This window comes from Miniopterus schreibersii (genome assembly GCF_964146895.1).
Source record: "Miniopterus schreibersii genome assembly, chromosome: 12".
Lineage (NCBI taxonomy): Eukaryota > Metazoa > Chordata > Mammalia > Chiroptera > Miniopteridae > Miniopterus > Miniopterus schreibersii.
This window is the reverse complement of record NC_138112.1, coordinates 40,799,460-40,821,195: the sequence shown is the minus strand read 5'-3', so window position 1 is coordinate 40,821,195 and position 21,736 is coordinate 40,799,460. Positions and strand designations below refer to the sequence as shown.

Here is a 21,736-nt window from a genome sequence, read left to right as displayed (position 1 = left end):
GTTCACTAACTCTTCTGCATCTTTAATCTGCTGTTAAGCCCATCTACTGAATTACAGTCTATTTCTTGAGATCTATTTTTTCATTTATTATGATCTAGCTGTTTTGAAATCCTTGTGTGCTGATTCCAATATTTGGATCAACTCAGGGTTGACTATTTTACTGTTTCTTTCTTTTTTTTTTTTTTTAATGTATCTTTATTGATTTCAGAGAGAGGAAAGGAAAGGGAGAGAGTCAGATAGAAACATCAATGATGAGAGAGTCATTGATTGGCTGCCTCCTGCATGCCCCCAACTAGGGATCGAGCCCGCAACCTGGGCATGTGCCCTGACTGGGAATCGAACTCTGATCACCTGGATCCTAGGTTGATGCTCAACTGCTGAGCCACGCCCGGCGGGCTACTGTTTCTTTATATGCTGAACAATTTTGGATTGTGTTCTTGATATTGAGCATGCTATGTTGTAGAGACTCTAGATTCTGTTACTTTCCAACAAAGAGCATTGAATTTTACTTGTTTTGTTAAGCCCTGTTCCCCTATAGTAAGCAGCAGCTTAAATCTCAGTTCAGTTCTTTTAGCCCTAACTTGGTTGTTTGGGGTCTGCTCCATGCATGCATGGTTCCAAGGTCATCCAGAGACTTGGACAGAGTTTATACATGGTTTGGGGCACCTGCATTCTGGCTTTCTGTGGGATTTCCCTCCCTCACTTGTTAGCTACAGTGGTTGCCTTATAGTCTGTCCTCGAGTTCTTCAAGCTAGTAAGACTGTGGACTTTTGTCCAAATTTTAGCCACTTCTCATGGTATAGACTGAGACCTGCCTAGCCAAAAGCCATAAAAAAGGGAAACCGGTGTTGTTACTTTCTACAAGTGTTGACTCTCCTTCCCACTTCAGAGTCTGCATGCTTTTTTATAGCATTTTAAAAATAGCTTTTTTAAAAAAAAAAAAAAAGGTTTTTATTGATTTTTTTTTTAGAGAGAGTGGAAGAGGGATGGAGAGACAGAGTCACTGATGAGAGAGAAACATCAATGGGCTGCCTCCTGCACGCCCCCTACTGGGGATTGAGCCTGCAACCTGCACATGTGCCCTGATCAGGAGTCAAACCTGTGATCTCTTGATGCATGGGATGACACTCAAGCAACTGTGGCTACACTGGCTGGGCTCAGGTAGTTGCTTTTTTAATATTTTGTCCAGAGTTCATAGTTATGTGCAAGAGAGTTGGTTTCAGGAGCTATATTGCCATAACTGGAAGCAAAACCTTCATCGTACTAGGTAAAAATTATTCTGTTGATAAGGTATTTTTTAGAGGTAGTTTCACAGGTATTTATATTATCCTCCCCATCTCCTCCTAGGGGCCAGATACTGTAATACCTGAGGCTGTTTTTTTTTTTAAACTTCAAATTTTATGTAAAGCTCCTTAAGTGTATCTCAACTCTGATTACTGGTAGGTTTAGAACTTATAATACCCCTTTTATTTGGCATACCTAGTCCAAGATGTAGTAGGTGTAACAGATGTAAACCATAAACAGTTTTGTAGGAAATGATGGTTGCTTTTATTTTGCTTGAATCTAAGATAACACTGTGCTCTGGAAAAACTTTGTGTAGTTTAACATAAACTAGATTGAGATTTGAACAATTCAGGTCTTTCTCAGGTAGCTGTTTGGGACATGCCTTTTCATCTGCTCTACCACTTCGAAACTATCATTGTTTCTCATAGATATAATACACTTACTATAAAGGTGCAACTTTGAGATGTTTTCTGATGACCTTTTATATTCAGACAGAAGTTTTGAAGATAGGATCACCCCGCCCCCCCTTTTTAAAAAAATTTGCTCATGTGTGTATATGTTTGAAGGGAGAGAATTTTGTATCCAGTCAACCTAGGATTCTCATGATAGGAAAGGAGAAGATAATGTTGTCCTAATTTGGGTCAGCATCAACCTAGGAAGCGGTTATTTAGTAGACTCTGAAAACCTGCCCATTTAGGTTAATCTGTAAGTGATCAAAATGTTTCTTGCCCAAATTAGAAGAAACACTTGGAGCTGTGGTTTCTAATCTTTGTGGGTCATGGGACTCTTTGAGACTCTGATGAAAATCGTGTTCTTTCCCCAGAAAAATGCATATATCTCTATATATAATTTTATAAATCATTTCAGAGACTTCAGGGATTCCTTTGAAGCTTCTCAGCATAAGCATCCCTCATTTAGGGTTGTTCAAATCAAACTAGTACCAACAGGCTAATAGCAATACAAATGTCATTTTGTTTCTGGCTTTGTCAAAGCAGAACAAGTAAACAACGAACCTGTTACAAGTCTTTGTAAGACATGCAAGCTTTAAAAAAAAAATCTGCTATGATTTAGCTGAACTATACTTTCCTGGTGGCAGATTAACAAAGATAGACTGAGAACTAGTTGACTAATTTTTAAGTAGCTGTTAGAAATGGGCCTTAGTTCTGATTGCCAGACCCACCAACATTTGTATACTCTGTATGTGTTGGGCAAATAATTAGTTGTTGTTTCTAAGACAATAGGATAGTTGTGGTTGTGATGTCATATTCCTAATACTGTTTAACTTTTCAAAGGCCTAAATAATTGAGGGTTAGCCTGCGACATGCACACAGGTTTTAGGAAGTAGGGCTGATCTAGGTGTTCTGAAGCATTAAGTCTCTAGTGCTTATTCTCAAAACTCAGCTCTCAGTAAAATATTGTTTTTTAATAAAGAAAGATCTTAGGTTTGTGAGTCTCTTTCTTTTATTACTTTTCTGACACTTTTTATGGGGTAGCTGTAATAAACATGATTTGTTCTCAGAGCCCTCATAACTCTTCTTTGTACACCTCCTGTCCCCTCGTAGTGAAAATGCTGTGCTCCTGCTACTGGCCCAGTCTAATACACAGAAGGACTTTTGTCTAAGATTGGCACTCTCTGTGGTGCCTTTACTCAGAACTTGACTCTTTATCTTTAAGAAGACTTCTTTACTCAGCTTGTTTGGAAGAAGAGCAGGTGGTGGAGAGAGATGGTGATGAGGACAGAGGATCTAAAGGCCACTTCTCCCTGTAATTTATAGCTTTCCCTTCCTCTTTGTCTATACTCTGCATCAGCTCATTATGTTCACCTCTGGGCTCATCTCACTGGTTTTAAAAAATTCTCCCCTTAAATAATCCCATTTGTCCTTTCAGTGCTCGTTATGTCTTAGTGGGTACCTTACCTCATAGCAATCTTAGGAAAATATCTTTTTCTAAAGGCTTTCTTATGGGACAGTGGTAACTGCCCAGATTCCTATATATAGCATGCCCTCAAATAATGTCATTTCATTCAATGTCATTTTATTATAACATTGATAAGGAAAAAAATTAATTTCAGGCTGGGGCTACTGTCTGTGTGGAGTTGGCATGTTCTCCCCATGTCTGCATGGGTTTTCTCTGGGTACTATGGTTTCCTCCCACATTTCAAAGGTGTTCACATCAGGTGGAATTGGCTTGTCTACATTGTCTCAGTCTGAGTGAGTGTGGGGGTATGTGAGTGCTCCTGGAGATGGTATGGCATCCTGTCCAGGGTTGGGTCTTGCCTTGTGCTGTCAGATGGCCACCTGCAACCCTGAACTGGAATAAGCAGGTTGGAAAATAATGATCTTACTTGTTTTTATTCATCTTTCTTAAATGTGTATATATAGCTCACATTTATTTCAATGTTTAATACTAGAAGTGTTTTGGGTCTTTATTTAGAAGTTTGATGGTATTTTTGTGGCCAGAAATAAGCAATAGGAGCTTAATTCTAGTTTATATCAATTATCCTATTGTAAAGTTGGTTTTGTTATACATCTTTTTGTTTAAAATTGTAGTTTCCAAGAACCTATTGATGACGTTAAGTGAGGACTTACCGTGTGTTCAAATATTCTGTGGTTTTTACTGGGGATTTTCTAGTCTAGTAAGGAAGAAATGAGCCAACTGACAATTAAAATTGAAGAAGCTCAGCAGGAAGAAATCCTTCTCTTCTCTCAGAACTGAATACAGTTTAAAAATACATTCTGAGAATCTCAGACTGTAGACAGGATCATTATGTCGTCTGCTTGCTGTTTAATTACTTTGTACTGTAAGCGCAGACTTGCCATGGGTGGGCTCTCTGCAGGTGTCACTGAAAGCCCTGAGACAAGCTCTACATAGCTCTAGGGCTTTATTGCTACTGCTGGTACCAGCTGCCTGCTGATTTTGCCAGTCTTCTTCAGTAAAGATTACTAAATGTATTTTGAAAGATGAAATTTGCTGGAAAAGAGTTTCAGAAAAATCAACAGAAAGAAAGTTGAAAAGTTGTCAGAAGTTAAAAATTATGAATAAGTGGGCTTCTGATGATGATGGGTGAAACCTGAGAGAATAGAAGTGAAGGTTTTAGTTTTAAAAGCAATAACTTTCTGCCTGGAATTATTAGTTTCTGCAACAGGTATCTTAAAATTGTTACAAAATATTCTTTAAAAAATGCTTTGTTTTGTTTTTAAAAACTGATTTGAGAGAGAAGAAGGGAGAGAGAGAAAGAGGGAGAGAGAGGAACATTGATGTAAGAGAGAAACATTGATAAGTTGCCTCCTGCAGGCACCCAGACTGGGCATTGAACCTACAACCTGGATATGTGCCCTGACTAGGAGTTGAACCAGCAACCTTTTGGTGCAGGGGATAATGCTCAGCCAACTGAATCACACCGGCCAGGGCCAAAATATTCTTTTCAAGACATTTTTTCAATGCCTCTGGGATGATTTAGAATGAAGGACTATGAGACTTTAGGCCACCCCAATTTTGTATTGGTGAAGAATGCATCCTTCTTACTAATTACCAGCCCCTTTGGGTTTCAAACCAACTTATAAAAACTATAGTTGGAACATAATTTATTATGTCAACTAGAGCGTGTCAACTGGATCCTGTATAAGTTTGTCTGACTGGTTAGACCAAATAGATTGAAGATCTGGAGCCTCCATGATAATAACCTCACTGTGAAATAGTTATTTGTGTATGTTCTTTTTTCTATATATTTGAAAGTAAGGTCCTTGAGGATAGTTGCTTCATCTGGTTTATCTTTAGCCCCCACAGTACCTCAGGCCCTTGTATAGCATAATCACTCAATAAGGAGGTATAGAATTCAATTGAATTGTCTTTGATCATGTTTCCTACACATTTTTCTATGATTCCTACTAAATTTATTTGTTGGAAATATTTAGGCACATTTAATTTGCTCCCCACCCTGTAACCCCTTAGGAAAAGCAGTGTTGGGGCAGCATACTTTTGGGTAAAGCACTGGTAACTTTACAGTAGTTTGATTTGAGCTCTTCAGCCGCTATACTATATTGTAATGTTTTTCAAATTGAATTGTAACCAATTAGCAGGTCTGCAGTTAGCGTACTTGGTTTTAATGATATAGAGTAGACATTTTGAGAGGGTGTGACATAGTAAGGGTAAGTATTGTTTTGTGAAATTTTTGTTTTAGGTAAATTTAGATATACATCATGTGTGTGTATTGCTTCATAATGAAAAATTTAATTCATTCTGGAGTCATGGTCAAAAAGTTTGAATCACACTACTTTATTGTAATACTCTGTTATTTCATTTGTCATATAGCATTATGCCAGTACATACAGGCTTCTAAAGCCAGGGACGGTGCCAGACCTTTCATTTCCAGTACAACTGAAGGTAAAAACAAAACAAAATTGAGAATACCCAAAGCTTTCTGGTGCCTCTTACATATGTCTCTCTGGTGGCATTTTGTACCCTTTGACCTTCTAACTTTCTCATACCTTTTTGACTAGTAGATGTTTCACATTTGTATTCCTCTAGGTGGTGGGTTCTTTGGTTCTTCCTCTTTTCACTGCAATGCTTTTGTTTCAATATGCTCTAATGTTTTTAGGAGGAGGAAGGGGGAAACAAAGGAGAATTTCAGAAATTTCAAATGATTTTGAATTGACAAAATAGCTTGTTAGGTTTACCCTGAGATCTGCTTTCTTACTGTTCTTGAATCTTTTAGTCCCTTTGTAATTTTTGAGAGATTATAGAAATGCATATTTCATTCTGAATTGAAAATAATTTATGCTTCAGTGCTGTTATTAGTTGAATTTAAGCAAACTAAATATGGCATTCAGAAAAAAAAGAGATGGATATAATCCTTTATCATTCCTTGTGCTTTCTCCCCTCTCTCCGAAGAAAATTAACCATTGGATTTGTAGTAATCATTTTCAATTTAATGAAAAGAAATGATAGCTAGTGGTATCCAATATTAACCATGCTAAACTTTCAGCTTCTTTACTTACCTAATGACTTGAATACCTTCCTGTTCTTAGATGGTTGGCATTTCTGTACCTTGCTTTGCCTTCATTTCTGTCCATTGCTGGACTCTCAAGCTCAGACATTCATAACCCTGTGATTTCAAGGGACTTTGTGGAGATGATTTACTTCTTTCTTTTTCTTTTAGGAGAAAATTTTGAACAGACACCATTGAGACGAACATTCAAGTCTAAGGTCCTTGCACGATATCCTGAGAACGTAGAATGGAATCCCTTTGACCAGGATGCAGTGGGAATGGTTAGTATTTGTTAGCTACAAATATGAGAATTTACAGAGTAAGTTTTGAAAAAGATTGTATGCATATTATTTATGATTCTGCATTTTGATCAATATATAAAATATTCAGAATATGTATATTAAAATACTAAAAGTCACAGTATGTTTCTATCGTGTCAGACAAATACATAATAATGGGTCAGTGAACGTATTTTGTGGTATGAGCTATTGGTTACTTAGCATTGAGATTACATGAAGAGTGAGGTTTAAAGCAATTTTCTCTCAATCTCTGTTTATATGTCTGAGTGATGTGACAGAAATGACTTTTTGTTTTATCATGATTTCAGATAGGACATGTAGAAAAATACTACGATGAATAAGCTAAACTTTATTGAGTCACCTTTTGTTAGGCACTGTGATATGCACTTTACATGAATTAACTCATTTAATCCTCGCAATACCCCTTATGTAGATAATATTAAATAAATACACAGACACATCATCTTTTACAGATGAGGAATTAAGATCCAAAGAGGCTTAAGTAATGTGTTCAAGGTCACATGGCTAGAAGCTGTTGACCTGGAGTTTGAACACCATAGTCCAGTTCCAGACCTCTGTTCTTAACCTCATACTTGGACTACCTCTATTAATTTTTAATAGCTTTTTATAGTTCCTAGAGGTTAATTTTGTTCGATGCATGCAATAACTCTGTGAAATAGAAAGAGTATGCTATATTACCTTTATTTCACAAATGAGGTAACTGAGTCTCAGAGAGCCTTGAGTTTTTTGATGCCTAGTCCAGTGCTTATTTCATTTTAACGTTATATTCTAAAAATACCTAGGCTTTGGAAAGCCATGTTCAAGGCTAATGGATATAACATAATGTAGGTCCCTGTATTTGTTAACCCAGGCTGCAGGTAGTTTGTTTATATAGCCAGGTTTATGTAAAATGAAAATGGGGACTGATTGATTCAGGTCAATTTGATTTGCTTTCCAAGTTTCTTTATATAATCCATCTGACTTAAAGTGAAAAAAGTACATCTTTATCTTGATTATGTCTTCTCCTTGCTTTGTATGAAATGAGCACCCTTTTTTCTATGAACAGAGAAGGTTTTATTGATGACAAAATTCTGTGAACTGATAGTCTAAAACTTTATTTTTAGATACAAAGTTGAACCTATCTGGTTTTTAGAGATATTTCTAGCATCATCTCAATACATGCTGTTACGCTGCTTTCTTTTACCTCCTTTTCTTTGTGCATTTTCTTCTGCACCTGTAATGCCCTTCTTTCCCTTGTCTGCCCGATGAATTCTAACAGAACCTCGTCTATGAAGCCTTTTCTGATGTTCTTAGGTTGAGTTGTCTGTTCTTTGTTCCCCTAGCATTTTGTATGTTCTTCTGAGTAGCCCTTATAACTGCATTATCATTTTATTTACTTTTGTGTCTTACTTAGAATGGCAGATCTTTAGAGCAGATATTTTGCTGTGTTAATCTTGATATCCCAAATACCCAGGACAGTAGGTGCTCTATAAGTAAATAAATAGTGGTGGGTGTTCTGAAAAGAGAGTCAGCAGTGAGTATTCTCACCACTTATTTCCTTGTTGTCTTTTGCAGCTGTGCATGCCCAAAGGGCTGGCATTCAAGACCCAGGCTGATCCCAGAGAGCCCCAGTTCCATGCATTTATAATCACAAGGGAGGATGGCTCTCGGACATTTGGGTTTGCCCTCACATTTTATGAGGAGGTGACTAGCAAGCAGATCTGCAGTGCAATGCAGACTCTCTACCACATGCATAATGCTGAATATGATGTAATACATGCTCACCCTGCTGATGGCCGAGACCACAGTGACATGGAGGATGGTGAAGGCACTCCTGGGACCAAGCTGCAGCGCTTCAACTCCTACGACATCAGCCGGGACACACTCTATGTCTCTAAGTGCATCTGCCTCATTACGCCCATGTCCTTCATGAAAGCATGTCGGAGTGTTCTGGAACAACTTCACCAGGCAGTCACTTCACCTCAGCCCCCTCCACTGCCCCTTGAGAGCTACATATACAATGTACTCTACGAGGTACCACTTCCACCTCCTGGCCGGTCCTTGAAGTTTTCTGGGGTCTATGGGCCAATAATCTGCCAGAGACCAAGTACCAATGAGCTTCCCCTATTTGACTTTCCTGTCAAAGAAGTCTTTGAACTGCTTGGGGTGGAGAATGTGTTTCAACTTTTTACTTGTGCTCTTCTGGAGTTTCAGATCCTGCTCTACTCACAGCGTAAGTCAGTGGTTACTAGAGCTCTTTCTGCAGAGGGCCTCCCTTTCCATATCTGATACAGTGGGCCTGACTATAAAGATCAAGGGCTGTTACAATTTGAACAAAACTGAGATCTTTTGCAGGTATGTGGTGGATGGCAAACCAATGGACCATGAGAGGGATACCATTTCTTACTGGCTATCATCATGGCCTTCTGTTAGGCACTCAGAAGGGAAGTTCCAATTTTTAATAGAGTAGTCAGGCCTGAGTGACCCATGTTAATGTCTGTAGAAGTATTTAGGCAAAGGGCACAGGAAGTATAACGGTTCTGAGACAAGAATGTCTTTGTTTTGTTCAAGAACAGTAAGGAAACCGGTAGATGGAATGGAGTGAGAGAGCAGGAGTGTAGTAGTAGAGGGGGTGTTAGAGACTTAACAGGAAGCCAGATTGTATAAAGTCTTGTAGGCCATTGTAAAGACTTTGTTATTCTGAGATGCATAGTCATTGGAAGTTTTAAGTTTTTTGACTTTTTATTTTGAAACAATATCCAGCTTATTAAAGAGTTGCAAGAAGTATTCACTAAGAGCTCTTTGAAGAACAGTTTACCAATTGTGAGCATGGGCCACATTTGTTTTATCATTCTTTCTCTGTATGTGTGTGAACTTGAACGAACCATTGAGAGTCATTGTAGACATCATGTCCCTTGACTCCTAAATGCTTCAGTTTTTATTTCATAAGAATAAGGACATTTCCTTACAGAACCATAGTATTATTACCAAATTTAGGAAATTTCACATTGATACAATACTATTATATTCAAGTTTCACTATTGTCCAATAATGTCTGTTATGATAATTTTTTTATTCCTGATCTACAATCTAGTTCATACTGTGCATTGCTTTTAATTGTTAGTTCTTTATGTCTTCCAAGACATTGACGTTTTTGAAGACTATAGGCAAGATATTTTGTAGAATGTTCCTCAATTTGGGTTTGTCTGATGTTTTCACATGCTTAGATTCAAGTTATAAATTTTTGGTTGGAATGTCACAGAAATGATGTTGTGATTCTCTCTGTGCATTATATGAGGAGACACATATAACTCTTAACTACTGTATTAAGAGGCTGTCCCCAAAGGGGGTATGGAGGAAAGCAAAGAGTCCAGTTTAGGAGGTCATTGTAATAATCCAGGTAACAGGCGATGTTGGCTGCAACAGTGAAGGTAGCAGAGGTAGCAGTGAAATAGTATGAAATAGTTGGATTCTGGATGTAGTTTGAAGGTGAAGTAATAGAGACTACATTGAATTGAAGGTCACATACCTCATCTAAAGTGGTCAGCCATGCCCGGCCGGCGTGGCTCAGTGGTTAAACATCGACCTATGATCCAGGAGATTGAGATTCCATTCCTGGTCAGGGCACCTGCCTGGGTTTTGGGCTTGATCCCCAGTAGGGGGCCTGCAGGAGGCAGCCAATCAGGGACTCATCATTGATGTTTCTTTCTCTCTCCCTGAAATCAATAAAGACATATTTAAAAAAATTAAGTGGACAGCCACTAATTAGCTCCAGTTAATTTCTTGTGGGAATGCTAGACTAATGTTGCTAGATCTTCCAATTTTTCATGAGGACCCAGATTTTTTACATTAAATCTCTGATTTTTAAACATTGGCAGCAACATTCTTGTTAAACACTGCAGGCAATGAAAAGCATCTGTTGGCTGCATGTGGTTCCTGAGGCATCACCTTGCAACTTATGGTTTAAAATATGAAGTTTCATACACCTATCTCTGGGTGAAATATAGATTTGCACAAGTCATGTTGCTTTCTTAGTTATGGTTTTTTTACTGGAGCTTGGCAAAAATACTTTGAAACAGAGACTTAGTTGAATAGTGAAGACTGGTTTAGAACAGAACAGAGAGGAGGAAACCAAACCAGGCAGGGTGTTAGAAAGAGCAGTGGCATTTAGGTAACTAATGCTGTGGGGACGCTTAGAGGTGGGAAAACAAGGATTAAAAGCAGGAAAATGACAGGTAACCTTTTTCCATCAGAGCTCCTTATATTTCCCAGAATATACATTATCGTATTCATAATTTTAAGAGGTTTGAAGGCAATGGAGAAGGTTTGTGTGTAGAATCAAGTTGAACTCAGGACGCAAAGGCATGCTTATCACAGTCAAGAAAAAGCTTTTTAAAAAACTTCTTGGGTATTGTTGAGCTTGGCTGAGGCTAAAATGGAGTGGCCTTTTATTGGATATAGGTTACACTCTCTGTTACTATTAGAGTATTGGAAACAATTTAGGTTGGTTTTCTTGAAATATTTTTATTTGTGATTCAAATGCTTTATGTGGATGAAAATTTCTCTGGTCCTCCAAAAAATGCCATCACTGCTCATAGTTGGTGTTGTCCACTGCATTTCCTGCCTTCTGAATAGAAAGAGGTGTTAGAGAGAAGGAATGCAGGTGAAATGGTAAGACTCTCAAAGCCTATCCCTTTGGATGACTGAACTGGCAGTTGTAAGAGTGTTATTTTAAATTTGTGTAGATCAGTTCTTTACTACGGAATGATATTTGTTCTTTAGTCCACATAGAGAGAGAGCTTTAAAATTTTTTTTTTGTCCTCACCTGAGGATATGCTTATTGGTTTTAGAGAGAGAGAAAGGGAGAGAGAGAGAGAGAAACATTGACATGAGAGAAGAAACATTGATCGGTTGCCTCCAAGCACTCGCCCGGACTGGGGCTTGAACCCGCAACCTAGGTATGTGCCCAGATTGGGAATTGAACCCACTGCCTTTTGGTGTATGGGATGACACTCCAACTAACTGAGCCACCTGGCCAGGGTGAGATAGATTTTTTAATAGTTTATTTTTTAGTGGTTGTTTTAAAATTATATATAGAGCAGATGTTTTTTATGATGTGACTTAATAAAAAGGGTAGTGAATAGGATAATTGAAAAAGTTATTTAAGTCTGGACATCCTAAAAATGATACATCTATTAAACATTTTATTTTAACTTAAAACATGAGTGTGTAGTCACCAATCTTTTGATGAAGGGTCTGGGCATTTAAAAAAATTTTTTATTATGGGCCCACTAATCAGATGTCTGTGTTGTTTTTCTTGGATAAACAGCACCCATAATGACTCATTCACTAGGTTTTTCAGATATTATTTTAAAAAATGGAGTGAGAACTTAAAAAACATTATAAAAGAGCCAGAGTGGAGGCTACCTGTAGATTGTTGCAGTTTTCCATAGTTTGTACTTTATTGCCTCATGATATTTCTGATTCACTTATAGTATTTTTTAGTGACTTTGCATTACTGAGTTTTTTTAAAGCATTTAATTTTGTTTTCAGAGAAACCACTCTTTCTTTTGCTCTCATATTTTACCATTTATTTACAAACTATTTGGTTAAATTATATAATACAGTTATAAGTTCAACTCGCACAAATTGCCGCATTAGTTTTTTTATTGCAAAAGTAATGTATACTCAAGGCATATAATCAAAACAGTTTCAAAGGCAGTAAAATGAAATCTTCCTCTCTCTCAAGTTTTTTGTGTATCCCTAATGAAAATAATAGTTTTAAAAAACAAATATGTGGACAAACAATGCAGAGAAAGTTGTAAGTTTTCCTCTTTTGATCTACAGTCCTACCCCTGTGATCTCTTAATTTTTTTAATGTCCTCCGAAATATTTTTAAACAATGCACTATTTTTTATGTAAATGTAATTTTTAATTAAATTTATTGGGGTCACATTGGTTAATAGGGTCATATAGAATTTAAGTGTACATTACTATGGTACATAATCTGTATATTGCGTTGTGTACTCACCACCCATAGTCAAATCATCTTCCTTCTGGGATGCAGCAAAAGCAGTAATAAGAGGGAAGTTTATATCATTGCAGGCCTATCTCAAGAAACGAGAGAAATACCAAGTTAACAACCTAACATTACATCTTAAAGAACAAGAAAAAAACAAAAGCAGAAGAAAGGAAATAATAAAAATTAGAGCAGAATTGAATGAAATAGAGAGCAAAAGACTATACAAAAAATTAATACAGCTCTAGCCAGTTTGACTCAGTGGTTGGAGCATCAGCCCATGGACCGAAGGGTCGTGGGTTTGATTCCCAGTCAAGGGCTTGTACCTCGGTTGAAGGTTCGGTCCCCAGCCACCATTGGGAGGCAACCAATCAATGTGTCTCTCTCAAGTTGATGTCTCCCCCGCCCCCCGACTCCTCCCTTCCTTCCTTTCACTCTCTAAAAACCAATGGTAAAAATATCCTTGGGCGAGGATTAAGAAAAAAAATTAATACAACACAATGGCTCTTTGAAAAGATTAATAAACTTGACAAACCCTTGGCTAGACTCACTAAGGAAGAAATAGAAACAACTCATATAAACAAAATCAGAAATGAAAGAGAAGTTACAGCTGACATCACAGATATACAGAGGATTGTACTAGATAGAATACTATGAAAGACTATATGCCATCAAATTCAGTAACCTAGAAGAAATGGGTAAGTTCCTAGAAATATATAACTTTCCCAGACTGAGTTATGAAGAAATGGAAAATCTAAACAGACCAGCAAATACATGTATTAATTTTAATATTTTAAAAATTATACATCTACATTATGATATTTTAAAAAGAATTTTACCATACCCATAAGTAAGTGTTTTAAATATGGTATATTAAAACTTGGAAAAAAGCATTTCAGTCACATGGTAGAAATTTCAAACATTACAAAAGAGTATATAGTGAAGTGTAAGACTTTCACCTCTGGCCCCTGGTTCTCCTTTAGAGAGATTACCACTATCTCCTTCCAGACGCAGTTATGCATATACAACATGTATACAGATGGGAGCATACTCATCATTGTTTTGGACCTTGTTTCATTTAATAATGCATCTTGGAGATATCAGGACATAGAGATGAGGTTATTTCCGAAGAACAAAGAGTACATGAGAAACATCCTTATTCATACAGTTTTCACAGAAGTGCAAGTATGCAGAGACAGTTTATAATTCAGTTTCTAATGTGCAGGAACTGCCCTGCAGTTTGTTTAGGAGTGGACTTACCTGTAGAACGATCCTCAGTCTGTCTTTCTTTGCACAGAGAAATGTCATAAAATGTGCTGATTCCTTCCTTCTCATCACTTAGTGGTGATTGTAATCCCAGAATGTTTCACATTATCTCCTTTTGTTAAAAGTAATTGCTCATTAAACATTATGGGAGCTGTGAGAGAACCTGGATCCAGACAGTTGCCTGGATCTGAAGTGTCTCCATTTGATTTTGATTAGCTGAAATGCTCTGGATGCAGATGACCTTCATCTGCTTCCTATTTATTGGTTTCCCCTTCTTGTAACCATGAGCACATAAGCAATGTCAAAGGAAGTAATGATTTTATCATTTGTATTGGTGTATAGAAAAGGGTTTTGTACAGTTGTTTACTGCTCTTCGAGGTCAGCATCCTAGTGTGAGTACCACAGATTGCTGTATCCCTGAGGCATTGTTTATTAGGCCATTCTTCAAGGTGGGCTGTAGATTTTGTAAAATATAAAAATGTAGAGAAAAATAAACCCACAACTCACACAGATCAGAAAGGCTATAAAATCGCAAATTCCTAGTATCTATAAAGCCAAAACCACATAAATCGAAAGCTGTTTAGCTTTGAAAGAGATTACCTCTCACCTCGGAAAAAGTGTTTTGTTTCTAACAATCCCACAATTTCAAGAGCATCACAAGGAATTCTTCAGAAATTTCAATTTGAGGCAAATAAAGTTATCCACTGTAGCAGAAATAAGTGGGCTGAGTTTCAGATACTAGATTATATTCATCCGGAAAAGTAAGGAAAAACCAGAACTAGACTTCTGTGCTATTGAAAATCCTGCTTTGATGGAGCAAAGAAAGCCCCTTCCTTCAGATTCTAGCATGCTGTTTTATGATTATAGAGTAGATGTTCACAGACACTGAAGCTAGTGCCCAGGAAGCCTCATGACAAAGGCATTTCAGGGCCTCTTTGCTCAGTGTCTATGCCAGGAATTCCAGCCCATGTAAACCACCTGGAAGGAGAAAGCTTTTTTATTTTTTTCATGATTGAAGGGCCTCTATACGTCCTGCCTTTTTGTTTTTTAAGTCCAGAAATGGTATATGTATGTGTGCGCACTTAAAAGAGAGTGGGGTCATTTAGCGTAATATTTATTCAAAATATGTGTTTAAGAGCCAGTGTTGTAACATAGTAAGACTAGACCTTCAGCTTTAAATATCACTTGAAGGTTTCTTAGGCTTTTACTTTCTTTCTTTCTTTCTTTCTTTCTTTCTTTATTTATTTATTTATTTATTTATTTATTTATTTTTAATATATCTTTATTGATTTCAGAGAGAGGAAGGGAGATGGGGAGAGAGAGATAGAAACATCAATGATGAGAGAGTCATTGATTGGCTGCCTCCTGCATGGCCCCGACTGGGGATTGAGCCCGCAACCTGGGCATGTGCCCTGACGGAGAATCGAACCGTGATCTCCTGGATCCTAGGTCAGTGCTCAACTGCTGAGCCACACCTGGCCGGGCAAGGCTTTTACATTCTTTTGGTTCATCTTAATTTTGAATTTTAAAATAAATTCTTATGATGTCTGAGATTCTCAAGATTATTGCTCTTGAATGGATTATTTACAGACATATCCATAAAAAAGAGCTGGAAAATATAAGAATTGAGATCTCATCTGGAAAATCATTAGAATTCTTCTAAATAATAATTATTAGAGTAATCATAGAGCAGACGGATTTCAGAAAAAAGCAGATAAACAAGCAGAGTTGTACTGGTGCCCTATGGAATTGAGGTATTACAGAAAGGCTGAAGATAGAGCTTGCACTGGTCTAAATCTTACTAAGTTGTTGCTTACTTTCATGTAGGACTAAATACTTTTTCTAAAATGTTATATGTAATTATCTAATTTAGTCCTTGTGAGAGGCTTTTTTTTTTTTGGTATTTGGGAATTGTTTTTGTTGTTACTTCAATGGCAAGGAAGTCCTCACTAAATAGTTTTTAATATAGGAATGACAATGCTTTGCGTGGGCACAATGAAAAATGTGATGCTTTCTTTTTAAACTTGTATCAGTCTGTACCCCCTGATCATTAGTGAATATGAAAAGCTCATGCTCTTTTGTCCTTTTGCTAAATCAGTTATATATATATATATATAATTTTTTTTTTTAAGTTTTATTATTGTTTAAAATATTACAGATGTCCCTTTTTCTCCCCAATGACCCGTTCCACCCCGTTCCTTCCCCCTCCCCAGTCCCTCTCCCCACCATTGTCCATGTCCTTGGGTTGTGTATATATGCATATAAATTCTTTGGTTACTCTCTCCCCCTCCACCCACCTGCCCTCCTCCATCCCTCTGACATTCATCAGTCTCATCTATGCTTCCATGTCATTGAATCTATAGTTATATTTTGTTTTTCACTATTGGTGATCAAGTCTCTGAGCTCAGTTTTACCCACTGATGGCTTACATCACCTATCTGTCATGTGCCTCAGTTTCCCCAAAGCAGCATATGATGCATTTTTCTGTAGTGTACTCAAAATGTTAGAGACTGAAGTTTTAGTCAATAATTTCTATTTATTTGCATTACTAGTTAAAAAAATAACAAAACGATTTCCAGGTTGTGTTCTTTGCTTAGCCAGGAGCAGGGTGATAACTTGCAAAGCATTATTAGTCAGCAGAGGTAGGATGCTTTGTTAAACTTCTATGTAGTTGCTATATACCAATTTCTGTTCACTTCCTGCTCAGTCTTCCTCATTTTCTGGAAAGCTTTTTGTTACTTATAACTTTTTTATGAACCAAGCTGTGATTTGTTTAAATAATGTGGTCGGTTTTTAGTACATGGAACCACTTTAACCCTTAGGAAAGCTCATTTGAAACCAGCCATTCCAGGAGGATATTATTCAGATGATTTTTAAAGAATATATATAGTTTTATTGATTTCAGAGAGAGGAAGGAAGAGGGAGAGAGATAGAAACATGGATGATGAGAGTCATTGATCGGCTACCTCTTGCACATCCCCTGCTGGGGATCGAGCCGGCAACCCGGGCATGTGCCCTGACCGGGAATCGAACCACAATCTCATGGATCATAGATTGATGTTCAACCGCTGAGCCATGCTACTGGGCACTCAGATGATTTTAAAATTAATGTTCCTGCTTTGTCCCTTTTTGCCCAAAAAGGGAAATACCACTTGTGAATAGTAATTTTTTTAGTTTCGATTTTAACTGGTCCGTTTTATTGGCTTTGCCAATGTATTTATTACTCACTTAAAAAAATAAAACAGGTCTAGAAATTGCATTCTGAAGAAGAGCTAAACTGAGCACAAGCCTTCCCCTCCACACTGCCTCTGACCTAGAACAAGAGTTTGAATCATGAAAGTCAGTCGTATGGGTCTTTCAAGTTCTAGGAAAGTGTTAAAATAACCCATTTGTGCTGTTCTCATTCAGGAAAGGTTGCAGCTCCTTATAGAATGCAGACATATCTGAGTGGTAAAAGAGCCTGTTTGGGCTTCCATGCTGAATTAGAGACCCAGAGTACTATTCCTTTTCTTTTCATTTCAGTTCCACTTAAGAGAATCTACTTAACATTCTGGTTTAGCAAGGTGCTACTTATGATTTCTATTATATTTTCATATTAAATTTTATTAGAAGCAAGGACCTGTGTGTGGGAGGGTATATTTCAACTTGTGATTTGTTGACGTCTCTGACACCCACTAGGGAATCACACACTGCGCATACCCTTGTAGAAGTTTATTCTGATTCTTTCTAATGTGAAATTGTGATTTTAACTTGCTATTTGGGAAGCAAGTGCCTCTCTTTTGACTGATTTGTGTTTGTTTTTTGTTTTGACCTAGATTACCAGAGACTGATGACTGTGGCAGAGACAATTACAGCTCTCATGTTTCCTTTCCAGTGGCAGCATGTCTATGTCCCTATCCTCCCAGCTTCTCTCCTACATTTCTTAGATGCTCCTGTTCCATACTTGATGGGCTTGCATTCCAATGGCTTGGATGACCGGTCAAAGCTGGAGCTGCCTCAGGAGGTGAGAGAAATGTGGAGCTTGAGTGCTGATGCCCCTGTCCCCAATCTAGGATTGGGAGAGAAGGGCTTTGGGATATGCCTACTGTGGTGTAACCAAGTTTATTTTCTTTTATTTGGGGGAACATTAATAACTTTCCAGGAAAGAAAGTAAAAACAGTGAACATTTAGCTCAGTTTATATCATTCCTGAAACACTGGTAACCTTTTTACCTTTTTAAAAATATATATATATCTTTATTGATTTCAGAGAGAGGAAGAGAGAGGAAGAGAGAGAAACATCAATGATGAGAGAATTGTCATTGATCGGTTGCCTCTTACGCGCCCCCGACTGGGGATCGAGCCGGCAACCTGGGCATGTGCCCTGACTGGGAATCGAACCGTGATCTCCTGGATCATAGGTCGATGCTCAACTGCTGAGCCACGCCTGGCCGGATGAACACTGGTCGTCTTTATCACTTGACATATATATTGTAATCTCTGTGTTTATACAGTTGTGAATTGCCTTTTCATACAGTTTTTAAAACACAGTATTTTACACACTTTTAAAGATATTTATTAGAAATTATTATATAAAATGTTAAACATATACAAAAGAGTAGCATAAGGAATCCATATGTTCTCAGTGCCCAGCTTCAACAGTTATTGTACATTGTATTTTACATTATATTTTATTTCTATACCTTCTGCCTCCTTTATTTTAAGGAAATCCACAAAATATAATTTTATAACTACTCTAGTACTCAGATGTATATTAATAAATCAGTGGTTTTCTTTTACAGGCCACAGTTGATCTGTAAAGTTGACTTGTTCATTGTGATTCTTATGGTACTGAGTCAGCTTTTTTTTTTTTTTAATTTTTAAATTTTATTTTTGTTTAAAATATTACAGATGCCCCTTTTTCTCCCCAATGACCCATTCCACCCCGTCTAAGTCAGCTTTGAAAAGTTTCCTTGTTCAATATAGGAAGGCCTTGAGAGAATGCTTTTTTCCTCTTGCTGTGAGGGTGGTCTGCTCTTCTTTCCTATTGTTTTAAATACCAAAAGAGTTGATTAAAAATATGTATTTATATGTTTATTTCCTACTTTACTCTAAATATTAGATTTAAAGCATGACTAGAAATAAGATTGCTTTATTTTTTATTTACCTAGAGTTACCAATAGAACTGGTCCACCTTATTAGGTCATTTTGTGACTGGTATGAAACTAGCTGGGAAAAGGGCTTTCCTCCTCTGACTTTCTTCGACATTAGAAAGGCCTGGGAAGAAGATTTTGGAATATATATACACTGGTGTCAACATGACTCTCTTTCCTCCCTTCCTCAGAATTTTTTTTGTGGGGGAAGGGTTTTTTTTTTTGTTGTAACTGAAGAACATGAGTAAGGGGACCTCAAAGAAGAGAGCATTCTCATGGAATTGGATCTGAGCAGCATTCAGGTTGTTAGGCATGTCTGGACAGCATGCTTAATGAAACCGCTGATAATTAGATCATGTTTGTAATATTTAAATTATAGTAAAATGCATCTCTTTACTCTTTTTTTCTCCACTTTGGCTTTAGAATTAAAATGTCTTTTTTGTAGCTTTTTAAATTTCTACCTCTTTTGCTCCTTTGATTCTGTAGAGCTTTGTACTATTTGAGATGGGACAAGATTAATTAAAGGCAGAAAAGTTCTAAATGATGGAGAAAACCATTGAGTTGGAGTATTGGGTTTTTATTGTGTATTTATCTACTCTACTGATAAACAAACATGAAGAGTAGATACCAAAGATTAGAGAACGGGGCTTTTTTTGTTGTTTGTTCTAAACAAATGCACATTTAATATTGACATCTCAGTAAACCTAATTATAATTTTTGAAAGTCAAAATAAGTGTAACAGCAACAAATGGTTGAAGATGCAAAGCCAAAAAGACATGCTGCATGCATAATCTAATAAACAGGTCACTAGGTAAAAAGCCAGATTTGTAAGTTTTATTTTAATCTTTGGAATTAGCTTGCTGTATACTTGGGGCAAGTTCTGTTCCCTGAAGGCTCTCTCAGCATCGTTTTTGTGTGTGTTTCATATATGTGTTTGTATGAAGAGGCTGCAAGGATGTCAGTAGTTTTCTCCGTGGGATTGTTTAAGAAACCTGAAAGTTCACCCTCTTCTGTGGTATTGGGGCCTTCACTTTTGCAGTATTCCCCAGCATTGCTGCTTCCTCTGACTCTCACTGTCGTCTGTTCGGGAAGAAGTGGTGACTGTGGGCTATAGAATACCGGTCTATACTTAATAAGCAATTACAGGGTTTGAGGGTCCCACTTCATCAGACCTCATCCAGGGGGCAGTTTCATAACTGGGTATTTTCTACATTGATTTTTAGCAGATAACCTCTGAGATATCTGTCTGTGTAGTCCCCATGGCTACACATAAAGAATAGAGAGTGATAATATCTCTTAAAGACAACTTTGGGATGTCTCATAAATGATACATTTATGGTAAAAAATTCTAACAGTGCACAAAAGCATGAAGAATAAAGTAAAAATTTTACCACCCAGAGAGAACTACTTTCAGCATTTTGGTGGGCATCCTTTGATATCTTTATGCTGCTAGAAGGAAGCTTTGAGGCAGTACTGGGGAAGTTCACCTGGGCCTGTGCAGGAAGGCATTGTCAGGGTACTGGGGTAGGGCAAACTTGATCTGTAAAAAGGGACTTTAGAGGGACGGAGAGTGTATATTCCCTGACTCTCCTCTGTATCAGAATTCATCAGTTGCTGCTCCATCTTTGGGCATCAGAAGTCTGAAAAGCCCTTTGTTTCTTTTTACATCAACACATGAGCTCAGCTCGCCCTGAGCAAGTGAGAGTGCTGGGCTGCCTTTGTGAGGCATCCTTTGTCCTGTGCTTTTGTTTTGGGTTTCATTGTCTGAGTTCAGGAAATAGGTAGTTGGTCCACAGCTATGTCAGGGGAAGCAAGCAGAGGATACAAGAGTAAAGAAGGGGGTGTTACTACTTTCTGTCTTGGGCCCTTCTTTCTTTCCTGCTTTCCCCCTCTCTCAGGATACTCCTTCAGTCTCTTTCCCCAGTAATTTGTGTGTTGGGCTCCCCTTCAGTGAATAACATGGAGATAGACTGGGGGGTGAGGTTGCTGTGATTTGGTGTTAGGAACGTAGGGCTGGGAAGGGGTATTGTGATTTCCTGTAGGAAGAGATTTGGGAGAGATTTTGGGATTTGGGGGATCCATGTGATCACTACCTCAGAGCAGCTAAGTCTTCCCCTGGCTTTTCCCAATAAGACAGGAGGTTAACTGAGGAAGGCCTATCACTTGGATTTAGTGCTTCTTCCAGACTTCTTGCCCACCAAGCTGTTTTGCAGGAGCTGGCCTCATCTCAGATGGGGAAAGGGGTGCATGAGGAGTTTGAGGTGGGCTTCTGTTTGTCAGAGCCCTCCATGTGCTGGCAGGAAACAGCGTGAGGCTATTCTATGCTCCTAGTGATTGCATGGCCTCCTTTTTCACTTTGCTTTTTCATCCTTACCTCCTTTAGTCCAGCTCTGCAAAGAATGGCTAGTGGTATCTACTCAGAGGCTCCTGTCCTACTCTAGTCCATCTCTGACATGTGCCTGAGCTGCTTTCTCTCCTCTAGCTACCTCTGATCAGGAGTATATAATATGTGGATATAGCATTTGGAGTTTGTAAAATTCTTTAGATGTTCTATATTTGGCTCACAGCATTGGGAGAAAAGCCAACGAAGCATTGTTGAGCGGATGTGGTTATTTTTAGCGTCCTCTGGGTTTCCTATCCCACAAACTGCTTTTTTTCTTTTAAAGAGAGTATAACTGATGGGGTAAATGCATTGTATGCCTCTAGTGGGTCACAGTGCTTTGTTCTGTTAGCTGTATGGACAGGGCTTA

General features: G+C 37.9%; 1 protein-coding gene across 4 annotated transcripts in view; it reads left to right on the top strand.

Annotated features, from left to right (window-relative positions):
• The window catches only part of DENND5A (DENN domain containing 5A), an 80,508-nt gene that overhangs the window by 22,305 nt on the left and 36,467 nt on the right, over positions 1-21,736 (top strand). For all 4 annotated transcript variants that reach the window (XR_014000087.1, XM_081155678.1, XM_081155680.1 and 1 more), the window contains exons 2-5: positions 5,596-5,667; positions 6,443-6,552; positions 8,146-8,803; positions 17,671-17,858. Coding sequence is in view for 3 of the 4 variants with exons in the window: in XM_081155678.1 (XP_081011804.1) it covers positions 5,596-5,667; positions 6,443-6,552; positions 8,146-8,803; positions 17,671-17,858 (1,028 nt within the window). In the remaining variant the exon portion in view is untranslated. The remainder of the gene's footprint in view (positions 1-5,595; positions 5,668-6,442; positions 6,553-8,145; positions 8,804-17,670; positions 17,859-21,736) is intronic.